Source organism: Vespula vulgaris, chromosome 1, assembly GCF_905475345.1.
Source record: "Vespula vulgaris chromosome 1, iyVesVulg1.1, whole genome shotgun sequence".
In the NCBI taxonomy this organism is placed as follows: domain Eukaryota; kingdom Metazoa; phylum Arthropoda; class Insecta; order Hymenoptera; family Vespidae; genus Vespula; species Vespula vulgaris.
This window is the reverse complement of record NC_066586.1, coordinates 16856294-16876028: the sequence shown is the minus strand read 5'-3', so window position 1 is coordinate 16876028 and position 19735 is coordinate 16856294. Positions and strand designations below refer to the sequence as shown.

The 19735-nt window shown below is 35.9% G+C and overlaps 3 protein-coding genes across 10 annotated transcripts in view; 2 read left to right on the top strand and 1 right to left on the bottom strand.

Moving 5' to 3' along the window:
- Positions 1–641: 641 nt before the first annotated feature.
- Positions 642–3521, bottom strand: LOC127063321 (facilitated trehalose transporter Tret1-like). The gene is made up of 5 exons (XM_050992932.1): positions 3269–3521; positions 3030–3209; positions 2296–2492; positions 1711–2017; positions 642–1580 (listed from the first exon to the last, which is right to left on the bottom strand). Exons 1-5 carry the CDS (start codon positions 3342–3344, stop codon positions 955–957), a joined length of 1386 nt encoding a protein of 461 aa, XP_050848889.1. The 5' UTR covers positions 3345–3521; the 3' UTR covers positions 642–954.
- Positions 3522–4158: 637 nt separating this feature from the next.
- On the top strand, positions 4159–6575 carry LOC127063368 (uncharacterized). Its single transcript, XM_050993094.1, has 3 exons — positions 4159–4209; positions 4812–5201; positions 5271–6575. The coding sequence occupies exons 1-3, from the start codon at positions 4198–4200 to the stop codon at positions 5367–5369; spliced, it is 501 nt and encodes a 166-aa protein (XP_050849051.1). The 5' UTR covers positions 4159–4197; the 3' UTR covers positions 5370–6575.
- Positions 6576–6674: 99 nt separating this feature from the next.
- Positions 6675–19735, top strand: part of LOC127063204 (uncharacterized) — a 217465-nt gene continuing 204404 nt past the window's right edge. For 3 of the 8 annotated variants that reach the window (XM_050992680.1, XM_050992671.1, XM_050992634.1), the window contains exon 1: positions 6682–8022. The gene's annotated coding sequence lies outside the window, so the exon portion shown is untranslated. Of the gene's footprint in view, positions 8993–19735 lie in introns of all 8 variants that reach the window. The other 5 variants (XM_050992661.1, XM_050992687.1, XM_050992696.1 and 2 more) reach the window with 4 other exon arrangements.

Genomic DNA, 19735 nt, shown 5'->3' with positions numbered 1-19735 from the left:
AAAGAATATAAAGGGAATAATGTATTCTCTCTCTCTCTCTCTCTCTCTCTCTCTCTCTCTCTCTCTCTCTCTCTCTCTCTCTCTCTTTCTCTCTATTTCTATCTTCCTTTCTTTTTATCTCGTGCTTGAATTATACCGTCTTTGTGCTATACTTCGTCATATGATCGTGACAACATATCGTGACTAAAAGTAAGAGAAACTGGAGGATATGGAATCATGTTAAAAGTAATCCGAGACGTCTCACAACAAAGGTATGGAATTGGTTTCAAGAAAAAAAAAAAAAAAAAAAAGAGGAAGAAGAAAGAAGAAAGAAAAAAAAAATTTTCATATAACGTTACCTGAGTATAATATAAAAATTCTAGATGATAACATTTCTCAGGCAAAAGAGTTTTCGTGATAAGCGATCGTTCGTTTGTGGTATGACTAATGTCGACTCTCATTGTCGACGGGAGCTATCGTAGAAAGACTTCAAAAGACGTAAATGAAATTTACGTTCTTTTCATTTTGATGTTGATGAAGATAACCAGAGAAAATCAGATGTTACTAAAATTGATAATGACGTTCGGATTGAGATTTATATTTTTCCGTTGAGAAACTACGGAACGAGAAAGATTTGGAATAATTAGAAACGATAAATAATACAATTATGTTCGGTCATAATATTAAATATCATTATCGTTATATTTATTTCTTACAATTAATATTATCGTTATAATTATTATCTACGATCAGTGTTGCGACAGTCTTTAGTTTCTAGGTAAAATATCACATTATATTATAAATTATAATATTGTAATTCTTAACACTAAATTCTTAAATTAATCATTAATAATTATGGAAACGTGTATTGTCTACTTCTGTAATGTACATATGTGTATATATATATATTTTTTTTTAATGAATCTTTTCGTAGAATTTGAGGTCAATTATGTTGAAAGGGAACGCTTTGATGTTTTATTTTTTGACGGACTTTTGAATTTCAAGAAGGCTCTTTCCTTTTGTTTCTGGTATAAAGTAGTAAACATAAGGGATACAGGTCACGACAATAAGAGCGAACGTCCAGAAAACGACTTTCTCTCCGGTTAAGTCAAGAAACGGTTGAAAAGTTTTCGTTGCAATGAAGGATAACAAAGCATTTCCACATCCTAATAGAAGAGAAGCTAATGTTTTCAAATCTGCTGGGAACATTTCTCCTAAAAGTGCACCTGGCACAGGCACGAAGCCGCAAGCTAAGAAAATATTGTAACACAGCATGGAAGTGAGTGGTAGCCACTCGAGGATTTGCGATTCGATGCCAGTCGACAAGAGGTGGAAATGTAGACCCAGTAATCCGAGAGAAATGGTTACACCGAGACTTGATATCATTAACAGAGACCTTCTGCCAAATCTGTCTACAACAATAATCGCACTAGCTCCAGCTACAATAGTAGCGAATCCCAAGATCATGACGACCACGCTAGGCGTAAGATTTATGCCAGATTTAATTACGATTATCTCGGCGTATGCGTTAATGATGGTGTATCCACTTGCGTGCACTATCACATTCAGACCAAACATGATCATGGCGTTTTTCAAGTTATCTACGATCAAACGGTTATAAGAATTATTCGTTTGTAACCCTATCCTTGAGTTGATATGTGTGTACATATATTTTTTTATGGATATAAAAATTCTTCGTATTTATATTAAGATATATATATATATACACACCTGGACGTATGAATGCTTTGAGCTTCATTATAATACTACTTTCAGCACCATCGACGAAATCCTGAAGCTCTCGCATCTCAGCCTTCACGTCAGCTTCTCGTCGGAACCACTTCAAAGATGCCTCTGCTTTGTCGATATCTCCGAGGAGGATGTAATGGTACGGTGATTCGGGTATCAGGGATACGAGAGCCATGAAGAGGATATTCGGTACGAGGCTCACGTAACCGAACATCTCCATGGACAGATAAGGACCCATCACGTTGCCCAAGAACATACCCACGGACGCTGCATTTATGTTCATGGATATCTAAAGGCGCGACCTCGGTTAAGATCTTCTCTTTTGTCGAAAGACTAAGTTGAGTAGCTTTAGGGTATCTTACTTTCTCAAGAAATTACGTATAGTAGGTATCGGTCGATATTTAGGTATACCGATACATGTATATGAATTTTCATGTTAACTCAAAGAACGTAAAAATCAATAACAGAACGATATCCTTTGTATATAGTTCGATCGAATAATATTACGATGTATGAAAATGAATCGAACGTTTTCTAAGAATTAAATATGATAATACGAGACATTACCAAAGCCCCACGTATTTTCGGATCAGCGATCTCTCCTAAGTACAAAGCGAGGGATAGCCAGACCATGCCCGATCCAATTCCAGAACAGAATCTCGATATGTAGAGCCACGTAACTGACGTTGCACATATACTGAATACCCAGCTCAAGGCCAATGGTAGACCACCGATGACAAGCTGTTTCTTTCGTCCAACATACTCTGAAGATCGTGTCGTGACATACGCATTACAGATATGTCATCCTGAGAACAAGATCACCACAACTCAGAACACTCTTCCTGTCGTATCATCAGGATAATCGATTCTGATGTTCGATCGATGTTTTTTTCTTTTCATTCTTTTTTTTTTCTTTTTCCTTTTCTTTCGCTTTACGCTCCAACCAAAGAGCAAACTCGACTTTAGATCTCTTCGTTTTACATACCGCCACTTACATCGTACATTTCGATAATTGCTGAGTCGTGGCTGGCTTGTTCTTAGGTCGCTTATTGCTCTCACAGGGTCGTGTTCATACTGTTGTGTTCGCCGATCGGTCACTGTCTGTTTGTACGCTGGAATAGAGGATCGGTTGAGTCAACTGATTAAAACGATTACGATTATACTTTACAGACTGCCTCTGCTTCCTCGACGAATAAGTTTCTACAAAAATTTTTGACTATCGAAGAAACTTCAAGTTTTCTTCAACAGAGTTGTCTCAACAAATCCTTTTTCCAATTTCAAAGTAACACATGTCTTTTTACCTTGAATTATCGAACCGATCAGAGCTCCGAAAAATCTTCCTAGATTTAACAGAGACGCTATCCAGGATGCTTCGTAATCCGTCACTGTAATAGGTATGTCGGCTGTCGTTGATGTCAATTGGGCCAAATATGGCGATGACCAACCGTTTGCGAGGCCACTCACGAGCGGAGCCAAGCTAACTGTCGATGATGAGAAATAGTCATTGATCAATGGATATTTTCGAATAAAAAATATTTACCAGCGTATGCCGCTAACCACTGTGGCCATACTGTTATTCGTCGTTCTTGTTTCTCAGGATCCTTCGAGTCGGACATACTTTGGTCGTCGGACCTCTCGTTGGGCGCACAGGGTTGTAAAAACACGTGTTGCGTGTACCGTCAATGACTTTTAGACTGTCTCCCTATACCCTAGAACACGGATCCTCCTCCACACGAGGAAGACAACAGGAGACAAGACGTGATGCATTTACTTTTCGATAAGATGATGACATATTTACTGTCGTCAAGACACGATTTGATTATTCATGAACGTCTCGCATGTTTGCATCTCAGATTGCGCGATCTATAAAACACGTTATCTGAACATATTTTCCACGACGTCGTCAGGTAATTTAAACTTTATCATTGTTTCCTTTTTGTTCTTTTTATTCTCTCTCTCTCTCCCTCTCTCTCTCTCTCTCTCTCTCTCTCTCTCTCTCTTTCTCTCTCGCTCCCCCTTTTTTTGTAAATCAAAGTTTTCGACAACATTAGCTACGCGTAATCTCTTACGTATAGAGATGGTTGACGATTATTGTGGAAATTTATCGCGAAAATATGGCGGGTTTAATCGCCGATGCGTGATATCGAACGTTACGTTCAAGATGTCAAGCTGCTGCTATGGTCGTTATGACTTTATTACTCTGATTAGAACGATGGAAATAGCATATTGTTTAATGTGGTTTTACAATTCTAATGAATATTTATTTTCGTTATCATCCGATAGCATAAAATTTCTTCTTTCAATAAATTGGAATACTACTTTGGAATATTTATGCCACCGTTTATATTTACAATAAGTAAATATTTTAGTTGCAACGATCTTCGTCTTTCAATTATTTTTCCTCCATTGCTGTAACGCGTTGACGTGTAATCAACATAAAGGTCTAACGTTTAATATGTTTGTTAGTTAATGACGAAGAAGGTAGTGACACAAGAAAAAACTTTAATATATTTTAATATAATATGGCGACACGCAAGAAGAAAATGGAGAAAGAGAAGGTTCCGCTTCCGGAGTTACGTGTTCGTGATCCCATGTCGGTTGTTGTTGAAAAATTTGGTGATAGGCGTGCACGCGTTAGTGGTGATATAAGGTCTAACAGATAATACAAATTTTACTTTAAGAGTCTTTAGAAAAAAGAATCATGCGACTCGACGTATCCTTCTTTAACATTTATATATCATTTCTAGCAAAGAAACTCTAATGGAATTATTGATGTCATCGTTAATGTTAGTACCTAAGGATCAATCGATAATTTCGGAATCCTTTCGAGATATGTTAAGTGAGTTCGAACGTCGAAAATATATAAGGATCGATATCCTACAAGTTTATCTTAGGTTGATTTATTTTTTTTTTTTACGTTAGTTCCTCGAAAAGCAACAAGACCTCTTCCGTCAGAAAAAAAAAGTCGGAGAGAAAGTAAAAAAGTATATGTTATAAAAGAGAACCGTAGATCGTACGACTACAAATAGCTAGAAGAAATGACATAAAACTTGGCGCATGTAATGCCCGTGTAATCTTTTCAGACGAAAATTCGCAAGAGTATAAAAGACCGAAGTGATGTAATATCGGATGAAGATAGGAGATGGGATCTTTACGACGAAGCAAGTACTGACGAAGAAATGAAGAGAACGGAAGAAGAAGAAGAAGAAGAAGAAGAAAAAAAAGACCTACCAAGTTGCCCTAGCTCGCTAACGGAAGACTTAAACCTATCCTATGATGGAAAATGGTTGAGAAAATATATGAAGATACCTTTGAGAATGGCATTCAAAGAAATCGTAGCAAAAAAGCCTTACGATCCGGTGGGCTACCTAGGCTTTTGGTTACTTAATTACAAAAAAAATCTAGAAGACAATAGACGATTTTTAGAATTAGAAGAAGAATTATATCGTTTAAGATGCTTGATGATACAACCGGTACAAAGAAATCTACGATCGTGCTAGATTTATTTTACCAGACGATTAAAAACGATAATTACGTTTTAGAGCAAAAAGATCGAAGAGGTTCCTGAGATCGCAACGGACGAGGAAGAGGAAAACATTGACGTGGATTGGAATTTTCAACGTTACAATAATAATTACTAGTAGACATAATTAACTTTATTGAAATCCATCAATTTTCTACAACATCTTTGGTTCAATCAATATAACGATAGAATACATACTGTACAATGATGCATTAAATAAAGAAGAGGAATAAGACGTAAGAAAAAAAAAAAGAAAAAAAGAAAACAAAAATGAAAGTTTCCAAACAATTTCCACTCTGCAGTATTAGCGAACGTTCGGTCTTCTGTCGGACCACATCCTCGAGACTACTCCTAGCACGTACGAGGCGTACACGAAGCTCGTTGGAACTTACTATCGTGCCGAGAGATGGTGTCGCGCTTGCAGAAGCTAAAGCTCGTTTATTTCCGGCGCAAATCGAGCATCTTCGGCATCGCTTCGCGCTCCTCATGCGGGGATGCGCTCAGTTCGAATCGCGCAGCCGCTCGTTCTATCTCGGTGGGCGCTTCATCGAAAAGCGTAGAAAAAAAGGGAAGAAAAGCGACGGACTAGAGAGGGCGGCAGGGAGTAAAGTGAAGAAGGATAGAGAGAGAGAGAGAGAGAGAGAGAGAGACGAATAGATAGATAAATAGATAGATAGATAAATATATAGATAGATAGATAGATAGATAGACAGAGAGGAAAGAAGAAGGAATTATCGAAAGGTTCGAGTCGCGATCGCGTCGCAAGAGGATGAAGGTTCCTCGAAGGCGCGCGATCGCGGCACGATGGGTGATAGAAAAGTATAGAAAGTGCTGCTTGGTCGGACGCGTGTCGAAGGAGCAAAAGGAGGAAGAGAAAGAGGTGGTAGCAGTAGTAGTGGTGGCAGTGGTGGTGGTGGTGGATGTGGTAGGTGCCCCCTCTCGTTATTGACGCGAGGGTTGGCCGAAAGCGGCGGCCATGTCGGTCGAACGGTTCGCGTCTTGATCGCCGGATGGCGCTGCTTCCGTCGTCGCTTCCGTTGTCGCGGTCCACCCTGCCTGCGCTGGAATGCCCTCGAGGAGGAGGAGGAGACCGTCGAGCTTTTCTACGGGGCCCCTTTACGCGTCGCGATCAGGTGACTACATCCTAGTCAGACTCCATATCCGGCTGCCTCGTCGTTTCCGTGTTCTCCTCGCGTCACAGTTATCGCGTTTATGAGCGATCGTATGTGCTAGTGTCGAAGGGTAAAAGAAAATAGGAACTAAGGCACGGTATTGAAGAGAGACCGAAACGAGAAAGAAATTGGAAGAGGATAGTGTGAAAAAGGGTGACAGAAGAAGAGGACAAGAAGGAGAAGGAGAAAAAGGAGGAGAAGGAGGAGGAGGAGGTGGAGGTGGAGGAGGAGGAGGAGGAAGAGGAAGAGGTAAAAAAGGAGGAGAAAGAAGTAGAATAAGAAGAAAGAGAAAAGGGGAGAGAGAGAGAAAGAGAGAGAGAACGGGTGGTCCACTTTCAACGCGGAAGAAAATCGAGGGTGCGAGAGAATGGTGATAGTGGTGCTGTGCTGTGTCTTGTTATGACCTCGAAGCTCGCGAACTATTTTTCTTGGATCCGAGCAACGCCCGTTTTCCGAGATGAAAGATCATTCTAATCTGTCGTTGAGTTGAGCAACGGGACGAGAAGGTAGTTGCAGAGAAAAAGGAAAGAAAGAGAGATAGATATAACGACACAGCATACGAGTAAAGGGAGAAAGAGAGAGAAAGAGAGAGAGAGAGGGAGGGAGGTCGCGGCGACCGAGTTAAAGCGCGAACGCGGAACACGGGAGTGTCGTCCACCATTTTGGGTGCGCGAGGTTATTCGATGCGTGCATGGATACATCATTCGAAAGGGACTTATGTCCTTCCTCATTGGCGAACAATGAAGATCGGTAAATAAGAATGGTGTGCTCGTTAAAGGGCTCGAACAGGTACGGTGTCGTAACGATGGAAATCGTGGATGCAGGTGTCGTGTCGTGAGTTCGAACGGACGGAGTTCGAAGGTGGTGCTGGATTCGTGGATATCGTTTGTCTCTAGTGGTTATATTGTGCGCTAGATAAAAGGGCTGACGATATATCGGCTCGTCGTGTTTTCTCGATCGTATTTCTTACGATTCGTCGAACGTAACGAAGCAAATGTAAAAACAGAAAAAAAGGAAGAAGGAAAGGGAAAAGGAAAGAGAGAAAGAACGAGAGAGAGAGAGAGAGAGAGAGAGAGAGAGAGAGAGAGAGAGAGAGAGAGAACTAAGAGCGAATTAAAGAAGGAAGGATATTAATATATATAGTGAAGGAGAAAAAGAGACGGAGAAAGTACGCGCGCATTTGTCATTGGGTAAACTTGCGATCGTTCGTATTCGCGAGTTTTCGTTTCCCGATCGTGCTGCGTGTTCAGACAGGTGGACACAGAGTACACGTATCCTGAGAAAGAGAAAGAAAGAAAGAAAGAAAGAGAGAGAGAGTGAGAAAGAAAGAAGGAGGGAGGGAGAGAGAAAGAAAAGACATAAAGTGAAGGCGAGAGTGGATGTCTTTGTCTTTCGATGATCGTGAAGACGACGACGACGAGGAGGGGGAAGAAGAAAACGAAGAGAGACGAGCACGACGAGAGGAGTACGTTCGCTCGATTGCAAAGCTGCCGAACGCGAGAAGAACGAGAGAGCGGGGAGGAGGTTCGTTAGGACAACGATCAAGAGAGAGTATGACGTTACGCGGGTGAAATCGGCTCGGCCGAAAGAGGAAGAAAAGTAAGTGGAGAAGAGGGGTGAGTTGATCGTCCTTGAAGGATGGAAGTGCGCGACAAGTGATATATATATATATATAGATATTGTTTTCTATACTTTATTATTTCTACAATTTCGATCGTTCGTTATTATTAATTCGTTTGTGTTGTTTCGACGACGCGAGCTCTCTCTCTCTGTCTCTCTCTCTCTCTCTGTCTTTCGCTCTCTTTCTCTCTCTCTCTCTCTCTCTCTCTCTCTCTCTCTCTCTCTCACACTCTCATTCACTCGTTCGTTTGTTCGTTCATTCTTTCCCTTCCTCGTCGAGCAATGACGAGCCAAAAGTTTTCAATCTCGCAGTTTATGATGTGACCTCAACGAGAAACGTCGTGAAACGGAGGATCACGTATTCGCGTCGATTCCTTTCCTTTCTTCTTCTTTTTTTTTTATTTTTTTATTTTAAGAAAACAAAGAAAGAGAGAAAAGAAGAAAGAAAAAAGAAAAAGAAGACTCGAAATATATACGTATATATCATCGAAAGGAACGAAAAGTGTGCTTCGTCATTGTTATCATCGTTCACCGTCGTGTCGCGATCGCGTCGTCGTGGATCGCGCGAACAGTGAACTCGTACGAACTCGACTTCGTTATTTTCATTATTATTGTGCCGCGTTCTCAAGTGTGCCGACGATTACCAGTGTGTTCATATTATTCCATGGTTATTATTTCTATCGCCGTTCGACGTTACAAAGACACAAGGGATTACGCGTGGCAACGCACGACGACGACGACTACGACGACGACTACGACGACGACTACGACGACTACGACGACTACGACGACGACGACTACGATTACGACGCTACGACGACTACGACGACTACGACGAATACGACGACTACGACGAATACGACGACTACGACGACTACGACGACGCAACGACGACGACGACTACGACGACGATAACGACAACGACTACTTCGCTTTTTGTTCGTTAGACGTAAGTAACCATATTGCTTTTCCTTTTTCTTCTTTTCTTTGTCTTTATATTTTTGTTTAGTTTTTTTTTTCATCTTTTTGATTCTTTTGATTCTCATCTTTTGATTTTTCTTCCGTTACTCGCTCGACGAAAGAAAAAGCGCGGGCATTTCGAATCGACCTTCGGAAGCGTCTTATTATTTCTGTATTAATGTTGATTATTTGAATTAAATCGTTATTAGTCGATTATTATTCTCTTTTTCATTTCTCTCAATCGAACGGGTAAAGAGGAATCGATTATTTTTTAATCTACGATGAAAATTTCGTTTCAATGACTATCTCTCTCTCTCTCTCTCTCTCTCTCTCTCTCTCTCTCTCTCTCTCTCTCTCTCTCTCTCTCTCTCTTTGCCCATTACTTTTATGTACGTGCGTGTCCTATTTTCTATTATTCTTTGATATTACATAAGGATTCCTATCCCAGTCAGGAAAATAAAAGGCCATTAATTAGAACTCGTTATTCATTCGGATACGAACGAACCATTCACGTTCGTGCACTTATAGATATTTAATTATCTTCGATAATATTACACGATAAAATTTTGATCGAAGATTATCGTCCGATGAATTTCTCGTACTTTTCTATAGACTATTAAGATTTTCCAAGTTTTCATATTTTATTCTATACGCGTATCGAACTGTTATTATTAATCTTAAGATTTGAGGTTAAGTTCAATGTTAGATATCGTCATTTTTACGTATGCGTATATACGTGTATACAAGTAGAAACGATTTGATCTTTCTTCTTTGTCGTTTTTTAGAAATATTAATTTTACTTATGTATACGTGTGTATGTGTGTGTGTGTGTAAACGAACAAAGAAATGATTGTTTCTTTATTTTACTTTTCTAGCGTCTTCCTTTCTCTCTTTTTTTTATATGAAATAATTTCATAATTAATTTACAAATTTATAGAATTTCGTGAATAATCTTCGAAGTACCAATTCAATGTGCAATTCATTAATGGCCGATTGTGAAATAGCGAGATTTGTGGCTTTTCGAAACGGCCCGCAAGTATTACAGGATTTACGAAAGAGCTTTTCGAGTGCGAACTACGTTCTATTATTGTTGGGTTTAACCTTTGTTTTTGTCGTCTTAATTAAAACCTTTTTGATATAACTGTTATATTACGTTTCATTTAGAGACAACATTGTAATTTCTGATGTGATCTCACGTAGATATATTTTTAATACCGTTTAATATATATTCCATATCTATAAAATCAATTGTTAGCTTCTATCGTACAAATTTATTTTTATTAAGTATGACTTATAAATTTTAATATAGATACATTTTAATACAGAATATAATATATATTATATAGTACTATCAGTTTTATATATACATACATACATACACATATATATATATATATATATATATCTTGTTATATCATTTTTTGTTATTTAGACACGAAAAATAATTAGATTCGTTCTTAATTCCTTGAAAAAATATCGTCAATGTTTATGCGACTTTATTACGATTACGAAGGACACAACATGACATTGAAAATATTTTTCTTTAATTTGTTCTCTATTCTTTCTCACTTCTCTCTCTCTCTCTCTCTCTCTCTCTTTCTCTTTCTTTCTCTTTCCTGCGCGCGCATACTCATTTTATCTATCTTTTTCTCTTTGCTACTTTATCATGGCTTCTTTTGGAACTTCGCATTGCGCAGTACGTATCGAGTACATTGCAAGTTTAATGGGGAATCATCGAGTATGGAAAACTGGCGTAGTTCCAACATTCTACTCCACCACACTATTCTTTTCGGTTCTTTTTCATTTGGTTATTCGTACTTTCACGACTTTACCCTATCCATATTATTAGTAATGTAGAGAAAGATAGAGATAGAAAGATAAAGAGAGAGAAAAGAAAGAGGGTGAAAGAGAGAAAGAGAGAAGAAAGAGGAAGTCGTTTTCTGTTTCCAAGAACAAGAAAGAAGAAATAAAGAAAGATTTAGCAGAGTAGTTCAAACGCTCGTTATTATTCGATATATCTTCATTATTATTCAAGATAAAAAAAATTAATCTGTTTTTTTTTTCTTTCTTGTTCCTTTTTGTTATCCTTTTTATCTTATTAACAACGAAATAATTTAATATAACATAAGGAATGGCAAAGCCATTTCACTTAAGTGAATGAAGTGAATTCATTTAATTCACATTCTTTTAATTAAGTATATATCTCGATAAATTAAATTAATTACGATAAGCGTTAAATTTGTAATGAGTCACCAAACGATAGCCGTCGGTTAGCTTACGTTGAAAACAAGGAAGGTGATTAAGAATTCATAAGATATTTTCGGAATATTCTCGCAATATTTTATTACGAATTAGTGATAATATGATAATAATATAATAAGTCGTATCTTTAGGATGGTGTAGAGTAACTTTTGGATTTTTGTCAGATTTTAACAAATTTTATATTATAAATATTTGAAGCTTTGTATACGTCAAAAATTTCAAAAAGATGTTGAGATAGTATTTATTAAAAAAAAATTCATTCGATCTAAAAATAAAAGAAGTATTGTATATATTCAATATATATATATATATATATATATATATATATATATATAATATTCAAAATTGTACTTGATTGGATCAAAAAGAGAGAATGCATGATTAGGATATAAATTATTTTTTAAAATAAAATTATTTTTCCAATGAAATATATATATATATATATATATATATATATCAGGGAATTCTTAAGATTTAAAAGAAATAAATATTTCACATAAATCGATAATTTTCTCTCATTGTTAGAGTTTTCTCCTTCTTCTTATTTTCTTTTCGCGGATCATATCGAAAGATATTATCGAAACCCTTTTACCTTTTTCTTCGGAGGTTAGTTCAATATTGATAAAAGTTCAAGTGTATATATATATATATATATATATATATATATATATATATATACATATCTATATATACACACATATATGTATGTGTGTGTATATATATATGTGTATATACGAAAGAGATTACGAGCGAGATGAGAATGTTTATTATCGGATAATCGACGAGAGCCTCTTTGTATCGCGAATGTCGATCGAGAAAGTTTCTTATTTTTATCGGAAGATTCAATTTTTCAATTTGTCAAATTCACGAGGAAGGAAAAGATTTACTTTATACTAGATTTTTCTAGGAAAACTTTACTGACAAATTCTCTTTTTATCTCTATCTTCCCCTTTCACGCGTACTCAGATTATTCTTTTTTTTTTTTATTTTAGATCATGACAAGATGTATTCGAATTATTACTTTTTTTATTTCTTTTCTTTTTTTTTGTTTGAGATCATGTTAGAATCCTTTTCAAAAAGTGAAGAAATAAGAGGGGAGAAAGAAGAAAAATAAAAAGAAAAAAAAAGAAAAAGGAAAAAAAAAAGAAAAAATTTTCAACGACCAGCCACTAATCTGCGTCTACTCGCGGACCTAATTACGGTTCCCTCGATGTTTGTCTGACCCTCTCCGAATAGCGTTTACTGCCAGGGAAATCCCTGAGCTCGATTGGCTGACCTATTTCGACTTTATCTACTTTATGATCCAAACCTCTCCCTCTCTCTCTTTCTTTTTCTCTTCTCGTTCATCTTTGTTTCTTCCACTTGTTTTTTATTTCCTCACGTTTATGCATCCTCTAGTAAACGAGAATTAAACCACATTTGTGTGTGTGTGTGTGTGTGTACATATGCGCACAAACAAATATAGAAAGACACATGTAGATAGATATTTAATATAAAAATCTGTAACTGTCGGGAATTGAAAAGAATTGATTTTAATTTGACAAGATATCAATTCGTGAATCGATCGAACGCACATCAGATGTAATATGCAGAATTCCTTTTGAGGTGTCATTTTTAAGAATGCCATTGAGAATTCCTTCTCTCCCAACTCAATTTTATAATCCGGATGCTGCTGTCCGTCTAAGAGAATCCTTTTCAGCTGTCGAATTAGAAAACCGAGTTGGCCAAAGTGAGAGAGAGAGAGAGAAAGAGAGACAGAGAGAGAGAGAGAGAGAGAGAGAGAGAGAGAGAGAGCTCAGCATATTGAATGTAAAGCTTCATGGATAATTCGTCGTTCAATCGACTCCGATTTAGTTTCTTGTATATCTCGGAACTATTCTCTATCTGACAACTAATCGGAAGGTTAATTGATGGCAACCAATGAGATGCTTCTCGTAGTTTGACATATCTCGTAATCTAATTAAGCCATGTCTATTCTTGAATTATATCCGCATTTACATTATTTATTATTATTTTCTTTCTTTCTTTCTTGCTTTGTATTTTTTCTTTTCTTTAATTTCTGAATTTTGAAATATCGTTAAATCGAACAATTTAATAATTATAAAATATATATACGATAATATATATATATATATTTAAATTAAAATATTTTTTATATAATAGTAATTACATCGTGTATATATGTTATATATAATAACATAACTTTATTATTATCTGTCATTACTATTGTTATTATTATCAGTAGTAGTAATGTTATTATTATCATCTAGAATAATATAGAAGGTGAACAATAATAATAGTAATAGTAATATCGTGAAAATGCGAAAAGAGATACGATCACATTTAAAAGGAAATGAAATGGAGTTGATTTCATCTATGCATTATTTTTAACGTTATGTGTATACACAATTGATAACGTTCTTTCTCTAACTTTTTACGTTCGAGAAATTAATCCCTGGAAAAATAATTTTTTCTTTTTTTTTTTTCTTTCTTTTTTCCTTTTTTTTCCACGAGATGTCTCGTTTTTAATATTTCGTGATTTCCATCGGTGTAATTTCACACAAAATATTTGCCTCCGATATTAACTCGAATGCGAACTAAAGTTGTCCATCGTGCAAACGTATTTCACAATAATATATATATATATACACACATACATACTTATATATTACAATATACTTTCCTTTTCAATCTTGGTCGAGTCAGATTTCAGAAATATTTTCCATTTGAAATATCTTCTCGTATTGAATGGGAATAAGAAGTACATTTTAAACCTTTTATGTACTTCTTTATATATAGAAATGTATGTCTGTATACATGTTTATACATATTTATTTATTATACTTATCTCTCTCTCTCTCTCTCTCTCTCTCTCTCTCTCTCTCTATATATATATATATATATATATATATATATATATATATATATATACACGCGTATTTATATCTACATATATATTTTTATCTACACACACACACACACATATATATACACGTATCTGAGATGTAATGACAAGCTTAATAATCACGATAAGGATATTAATGGACGTAAACGCGCGAGAGACTAACTTAAAAATCAATAACAGCCAACAGAAAGTTATGAAACGATTCGCTTCTCTCGTGCTTTTAATGAGACCCTAAGCTTAGAGCTTTTTTTAATCTGACATTGATCTGTCATTGATAAATTCAAGATGGAGATCATCGAGGTCTACCTAGTTTTCGTAAGGTTAATTGTTAACACGCGATGATAAGTATAAGTATAAAAAAAAAAAAAAAAGAAAAAGAAAATAAAGAATAATAAAGCATGAGAAAGAAAGAAGGTTGTTGGCGTGTGTCTGAATTTATCTTTATTACAATGAAAGTGTTATCGAAAAGGAAAAAAAAAAAAAGAAAATAAAGGATAAGAAAATGGGTTTGGTTGAGGTCGAATAACTCGTAAAATCATGATACGTTGTACCATTTTATTAGAAATTATGAGAAGTTCCGTTTTCTCCCTCGTTCCCACCCAACCTTCATCTTTTATAATCCATACGATAAAATCCCATCTCTAAAAGCGAGGAAAACGCAAGAGAGAGAGAGAGAGAGAGAGAGAGAGAGAGAGAGAGGCCATCACGTATTTTCACAATAACAGTAGAATCTCTCTTGCTTTAACCCTACTCGATCGCGAGGCTATTGCTAGATCGAGTTCCTCGTAGATTTTCTAACTCTGGTAGAGAACTGAGAACTTTTAATCCGTAGATTTCGATTCGAGTTTCGCCATAAACTTGGAACTTTCGACTGGTGCGGGTGTTCACATCGAGTAAGCCAACTTTTAAATCACTTATAAACATTCCAATACAGAAAAAGAAAGAAAGAAAGAAAGAAAGAAAGAAAGAGAGAGAGAGAAAAAAACGAGAGAAAAAAAGAAAGATTTTTGGAGAAGTATATCACAAGGTGGATTTCGATTCCCCTTCTTTCTTTTCTTTTTCTCTTTTTCTTTCTTTCATTTGTTCTTTTTTTCCTCCTCCTCGTCCTCCTCTTTTTGAATTTTCATCTTTAATCAAGTTATCAATAGTAAGTTCTAAACGCAATACGTATTTCTTTTCTACTTTTAATTAACGAGAAAGAGAGAGAGAGAGAGAATTAATGCGACATAGAATAGAGAAAATGCGATACGGTCTAGTCGATGGGTAACCCGTGGATTCTTACGAATATTGTTCCACGAAAAAAAAAAGACAAAAAATATAATAGCGAAAGAAGAAATAGAAGCTTGGAAAAGAGGGAAAGAAAAGAAAAGAAAAGAAAAGAAGAAAGAAAGAAAGAAAGAAAGAAAGAAAGAAAGAAAGAAAGAAAGAAAGAAAGGTAGAAAGAAAGAAAGAAATGACGAGGAGGCTATTACTTGCGAATTTAATTAAGAAATGGGAACCACTTTTCCATCCTTTTTCTTGCTCCTTTCAGCCGACCCGTTTGCACCCTCTTGCGACGGCAAAAATGCGATTGCAGTAAATGGAATGCTCGTCTGCTAACCTTATGTAGACTATTTGTAGGCGCGCATGCGCTAACACAAACACGCACATCCCTTTTCATATTTCTTAGTCTTTCCACGTAACTACCCTGGCTTCTCTTATAATTCGTTTTGCGAGCCTTGCCAGCTGGCCACGCCATCGAGTTATACACGCTTTTTTTTATATAGCTTTTTCTCTCCCTCTCTCTCTCTCTTTTCTCGTATGAATTGCGTCTAGAGCTCGAAAGGAAAAGCTCTTGACGGAATTCCAAAAAAGGAGAGAAAGAAAGAGAGAGAGAGAGAGAGAGAAAGAGAGAAAGAGCGTATAGACCAGATGGCCTTGAATAAAAATTCCCGAATAATCAACACTAACCTCACCGACATTAATTATGATCTATGTATTAACGTACATAGAATTTATTTCATAGTGCAAAGATAATCGTCATTCGGAGATAATGAAAGAGGAACGAAGAACTTTTAGTTATTAATCGCGTGTGCCTTTTCTCTTTTTCTTCCTTTTCGTTTCTTCGTTTTGTATTTTCATTCATCTTTCTTTTCTCCCTCGTACCCTACCTCTTGGAATTTGCCAAGCACACAAGAGAGATAAGGGAGTTTCATTAGAACGTTATTGCGGCAAAAATTTCACTTTGGTGTAGGTATTCTTTTTTTTTTCTTTCTTTTCTTTTCTTTTCTTTTCTTTTCTTCTTTACGTTAGACACCAATCAAAAGAAAGTACACGCGATTAAAGGAATTTTCGTATATTTTTTTTTTTTTTTGATATTAGACTGAAAATTATAGAAATTTTCATTTCAATTACCGTAAAGCTTAATAATTCATTAATTGAGATAGAAAAGAAAATGTACTGTACACGTTTTATCTCGTGTTATCTGATCTTTTATTTTTTCCTGTTGTATTGGATTAATCGTAGGTTCTACAAAAAAGAAAGAAAGAAAGAAAGAAAGAAAGAAAGAAAGAAAAAAAGAAAAGAAACAGAAACTGTAATTTTTATACACAATCGTATCGCTACGTTTACGATAAACCTTACGTTTATGAAATATGTATAAACATTTTTACACGGTTGGAACTTATTCTTGACTCTTGCTTTTTCTTTCATCTCTGATCTTCGATGCTTTCTTTTTCTTTTAGAAACTGTTTTTTTTTATTTTTAGCAACAATATAAGCAAAATTACTTTGAGATTCTCTGAATGAAAAAGGACTGGTTGTATTTTTATAAACAAATAAGAGAAAGAGAGAGAAACACATAGATAGAGAGAGACAGAGAGAGAGAGACAGAGAGAGAAAGAGGAGTTAAAAAATGGAGAGTTTCTTGACTGAAGTAAAGTATACGTGAAGGGAGAGAATGGTGACACGAAGAAGAGATTGATTGCTTGCTCGAGGCAATCCCGACTTTGCACAGTCCTTGTGCTTACGTACGTACATAGTCGAGGTCGCCCTTCGTTAGTAATGTTTGCCAAGAGATTAATAATCCTCCTGTCCTACGAGACTCCTCGTAGGACTTGCGTTTAAATGTTTACTCAAAAGCAGCAGCCGTTCAGCATGCGTGTCATCTTTTTATCTTTGTGCGCGAGTCACTTCACGGAGTGTGTGTGTATTCTTGACTGTAAATACGTATAGACATCTTCGGAACAATTTTCTTTTCTTTTAAATAACAAATCGTTTCGTTGTTTCGTTAGATTTCTGTTCTTTTTTTTTTCTTTTTTATTTGTCTTTGTCTCCCTCCTTTCTTTATTTTTTATATGGAATAAAAATAATTTTATATTTCTTTAATTATTGCTAAAGAAATTGAATACCGTTGTATTATTATTATTATTATTATTTTTTTTTTTCTTTTTTGGTATTTTCGTCTCTCTCCTTCTCTCTTTGTATCTTTTTCGTTCTGTCGCTCGTATTATTCTACATTAATTTATTTGCAAAGTTAACATTCGTAGAAAGTTCGTAAAACGTATGCATTTTATCGGACGATATTGCGAGGCAATCGCATACGCAGATTTATATTTTAAAATTTCAAATATTACCGTGTCTCTCGTAGCAGATTGATTTCTATTCGCGATAAATCGAAAACCAATGAATTTATTTCTCTCTTGGTAACGCATACTCTTTATGTTTTACATGTCGCGGAATAAGTTCTTTTCGTAATGTGTTTATTAGTTTTCATTCGTTACGTTTCGTTGTGAAAAATAATCGATTATCGTACAAAATGTTTGTTAAATCACGTGAGAAGTATTGATAAACGTGAAATAAAAAAAGCTAAACTTATATTAAATATCTACCTATGCGATATATATACATAATTTACTCGTTCTATAATTGAATTGCTTTGAAAGCTTTTATCACGTTGAATCAATCATATATTTTATGAGTTTTATCGTAAAAATTAGAATCGATCGATCATCATCGTTATATTATTGATTCATGATCGAGATAATATGTGTATATATATATATATATATATATATATATATATATATATATGTATTTTCAGAAATTTCGTTTCTCTAGCCTGACTATAACCGAATATCTCGTTAGCCTTATGTAATCATGGTCACCTCTATCATAATCCGATTGCATTCCACCTCGCATACGTCCATTGTTGAACGCTTCATTATCGCTAGTTAATTGATAACTTGACATACCGAAACTAGACGAACTTCGTTAATCATCGGCATCTCGTCATCACTGGCAAAGGATTCTCGCTAGCGGAAATAATTGCTTTGCGTCGTTCAATAATTTAACAACATGAAGAGGGCCCAACTCTACGTACTATTGTAAATTATATCGCGTACGTTCTTCCCTTTAATTTGATAGATGCATAGATCAGTGAGTACAGTCCGCGTCGATAATGACTCATAGATTAAGCAACGTTAACTAACGCTAATCGATTTCCTTTATTTTCAAGATTACTACTCTCTCTTAAATACATTTTTTATTACATCGTTACATTATTACATTTCTTTTCTTTTTTCTTTTTTAATTATGTGAATAAAATCGATCGTTTTAATTGTCGTCATATAAACGATGAAACGCAAGGCGCAGACACCGTTATTGACGCGCACTGTACTAACTTGCTTCGTCGGTATTTTAGAAATCGTTTTGACCGAAGCGAAGGAACTCTAGATGGTACATATGTATGTACTATCTATTTGTTCGAACGATAGATCGAGCGAATGTAAAGGACCTTTTTCTACGTACACGTTTATTCTTTACACTTCAAAGACTACTTTGAAGGTCTATAGGAATAACCTGTTTCACTTTTTTTTTTCGTTTAGGAAGAATTGGAAAGAGCTTCGGCGTAGGAATTATACATACGGATTCTCTCGTGTTTATGAGAAATAGTTAAAGAGTATGTGTGAGAGAGAGAGAGAGAGAGAGAGAGAGAGAGAGAGAGAGAGAGAGAGAGAGAGAGAGAGAGAGAGAGAGATTTGTTTGCCACGAATCGTGGCAGAGGCTGCGAATGAATGGCCGACACAACGCAACTAGCTTCGCAATATCCTAATGTCCTATCGGGATTTTGCAGCTACGATTTCCGGATAAAGCAGAGGGTGCCCTACCAGAAAGGGATCGAGAGAGACAGAGAGAAAGAGAGAGAGAGAGAGAGAGAGAATGTGTGTGTGTGTGTGTGTGTGTGTGTGTGTATGTGCGCAAGGACCAGGATGGCTGAAAACGCGGACTAGAGCCGTTGTGGTTTGCGTGAATGCGAGTCTCGCGTCATTTCAATGAAACTATGCGCCATGGTATGGGGCCAGCGATGAATACCACCTTTGAATAGCCTCATTCAAAGGTGCAAAATCGACCTAAAGTCGATCGCGTTGCCACCGTTATTCCGAAATTTTGACCTCGTGAAAAATGATCCAGCTTTTATGTCTATCAATGTACCTATGCACGTACGTCGATATTTCTATATTCCAACAACGAAAATCTCTCTTTTTTTTTTGTATTTTTATTTATTTATACATTTATCCATTTATTC

Bases quoted from the DNA above. Each gene is read 5' to 3' on its own strand.
- LOC127063321 (XM_050992932.1), bottom strand. From the start codon at position 3,344: ATGTCCGACTCGAAGGATCCTGAGAAACAAGAACGACGAATAACAGTA. The intron at 2,018-2,295 runs GTAATGTCTCGT...TCGCGCCTTTAG, and splicing joins CGAAAATACGTGGGGCTTTG to ATATCCATGAACATAAATGC. The intron at 1,581-1,710 runs GTGTGTATATAT...GTTTGATCGTAG, and splicing joins CAAAGCATTCATACGTCCAG to ATAACTTGAAAAACGCCATG.
- LOC127063368 (XM_050993094.1), top strand. The intron at 5,202-5,270 runs GTACAAAGAAAT...ATTACGTTTTAG, and splicing joins GATGCTTGATGATACAACCG to AGCAAAAAGATCGAAGAGGT.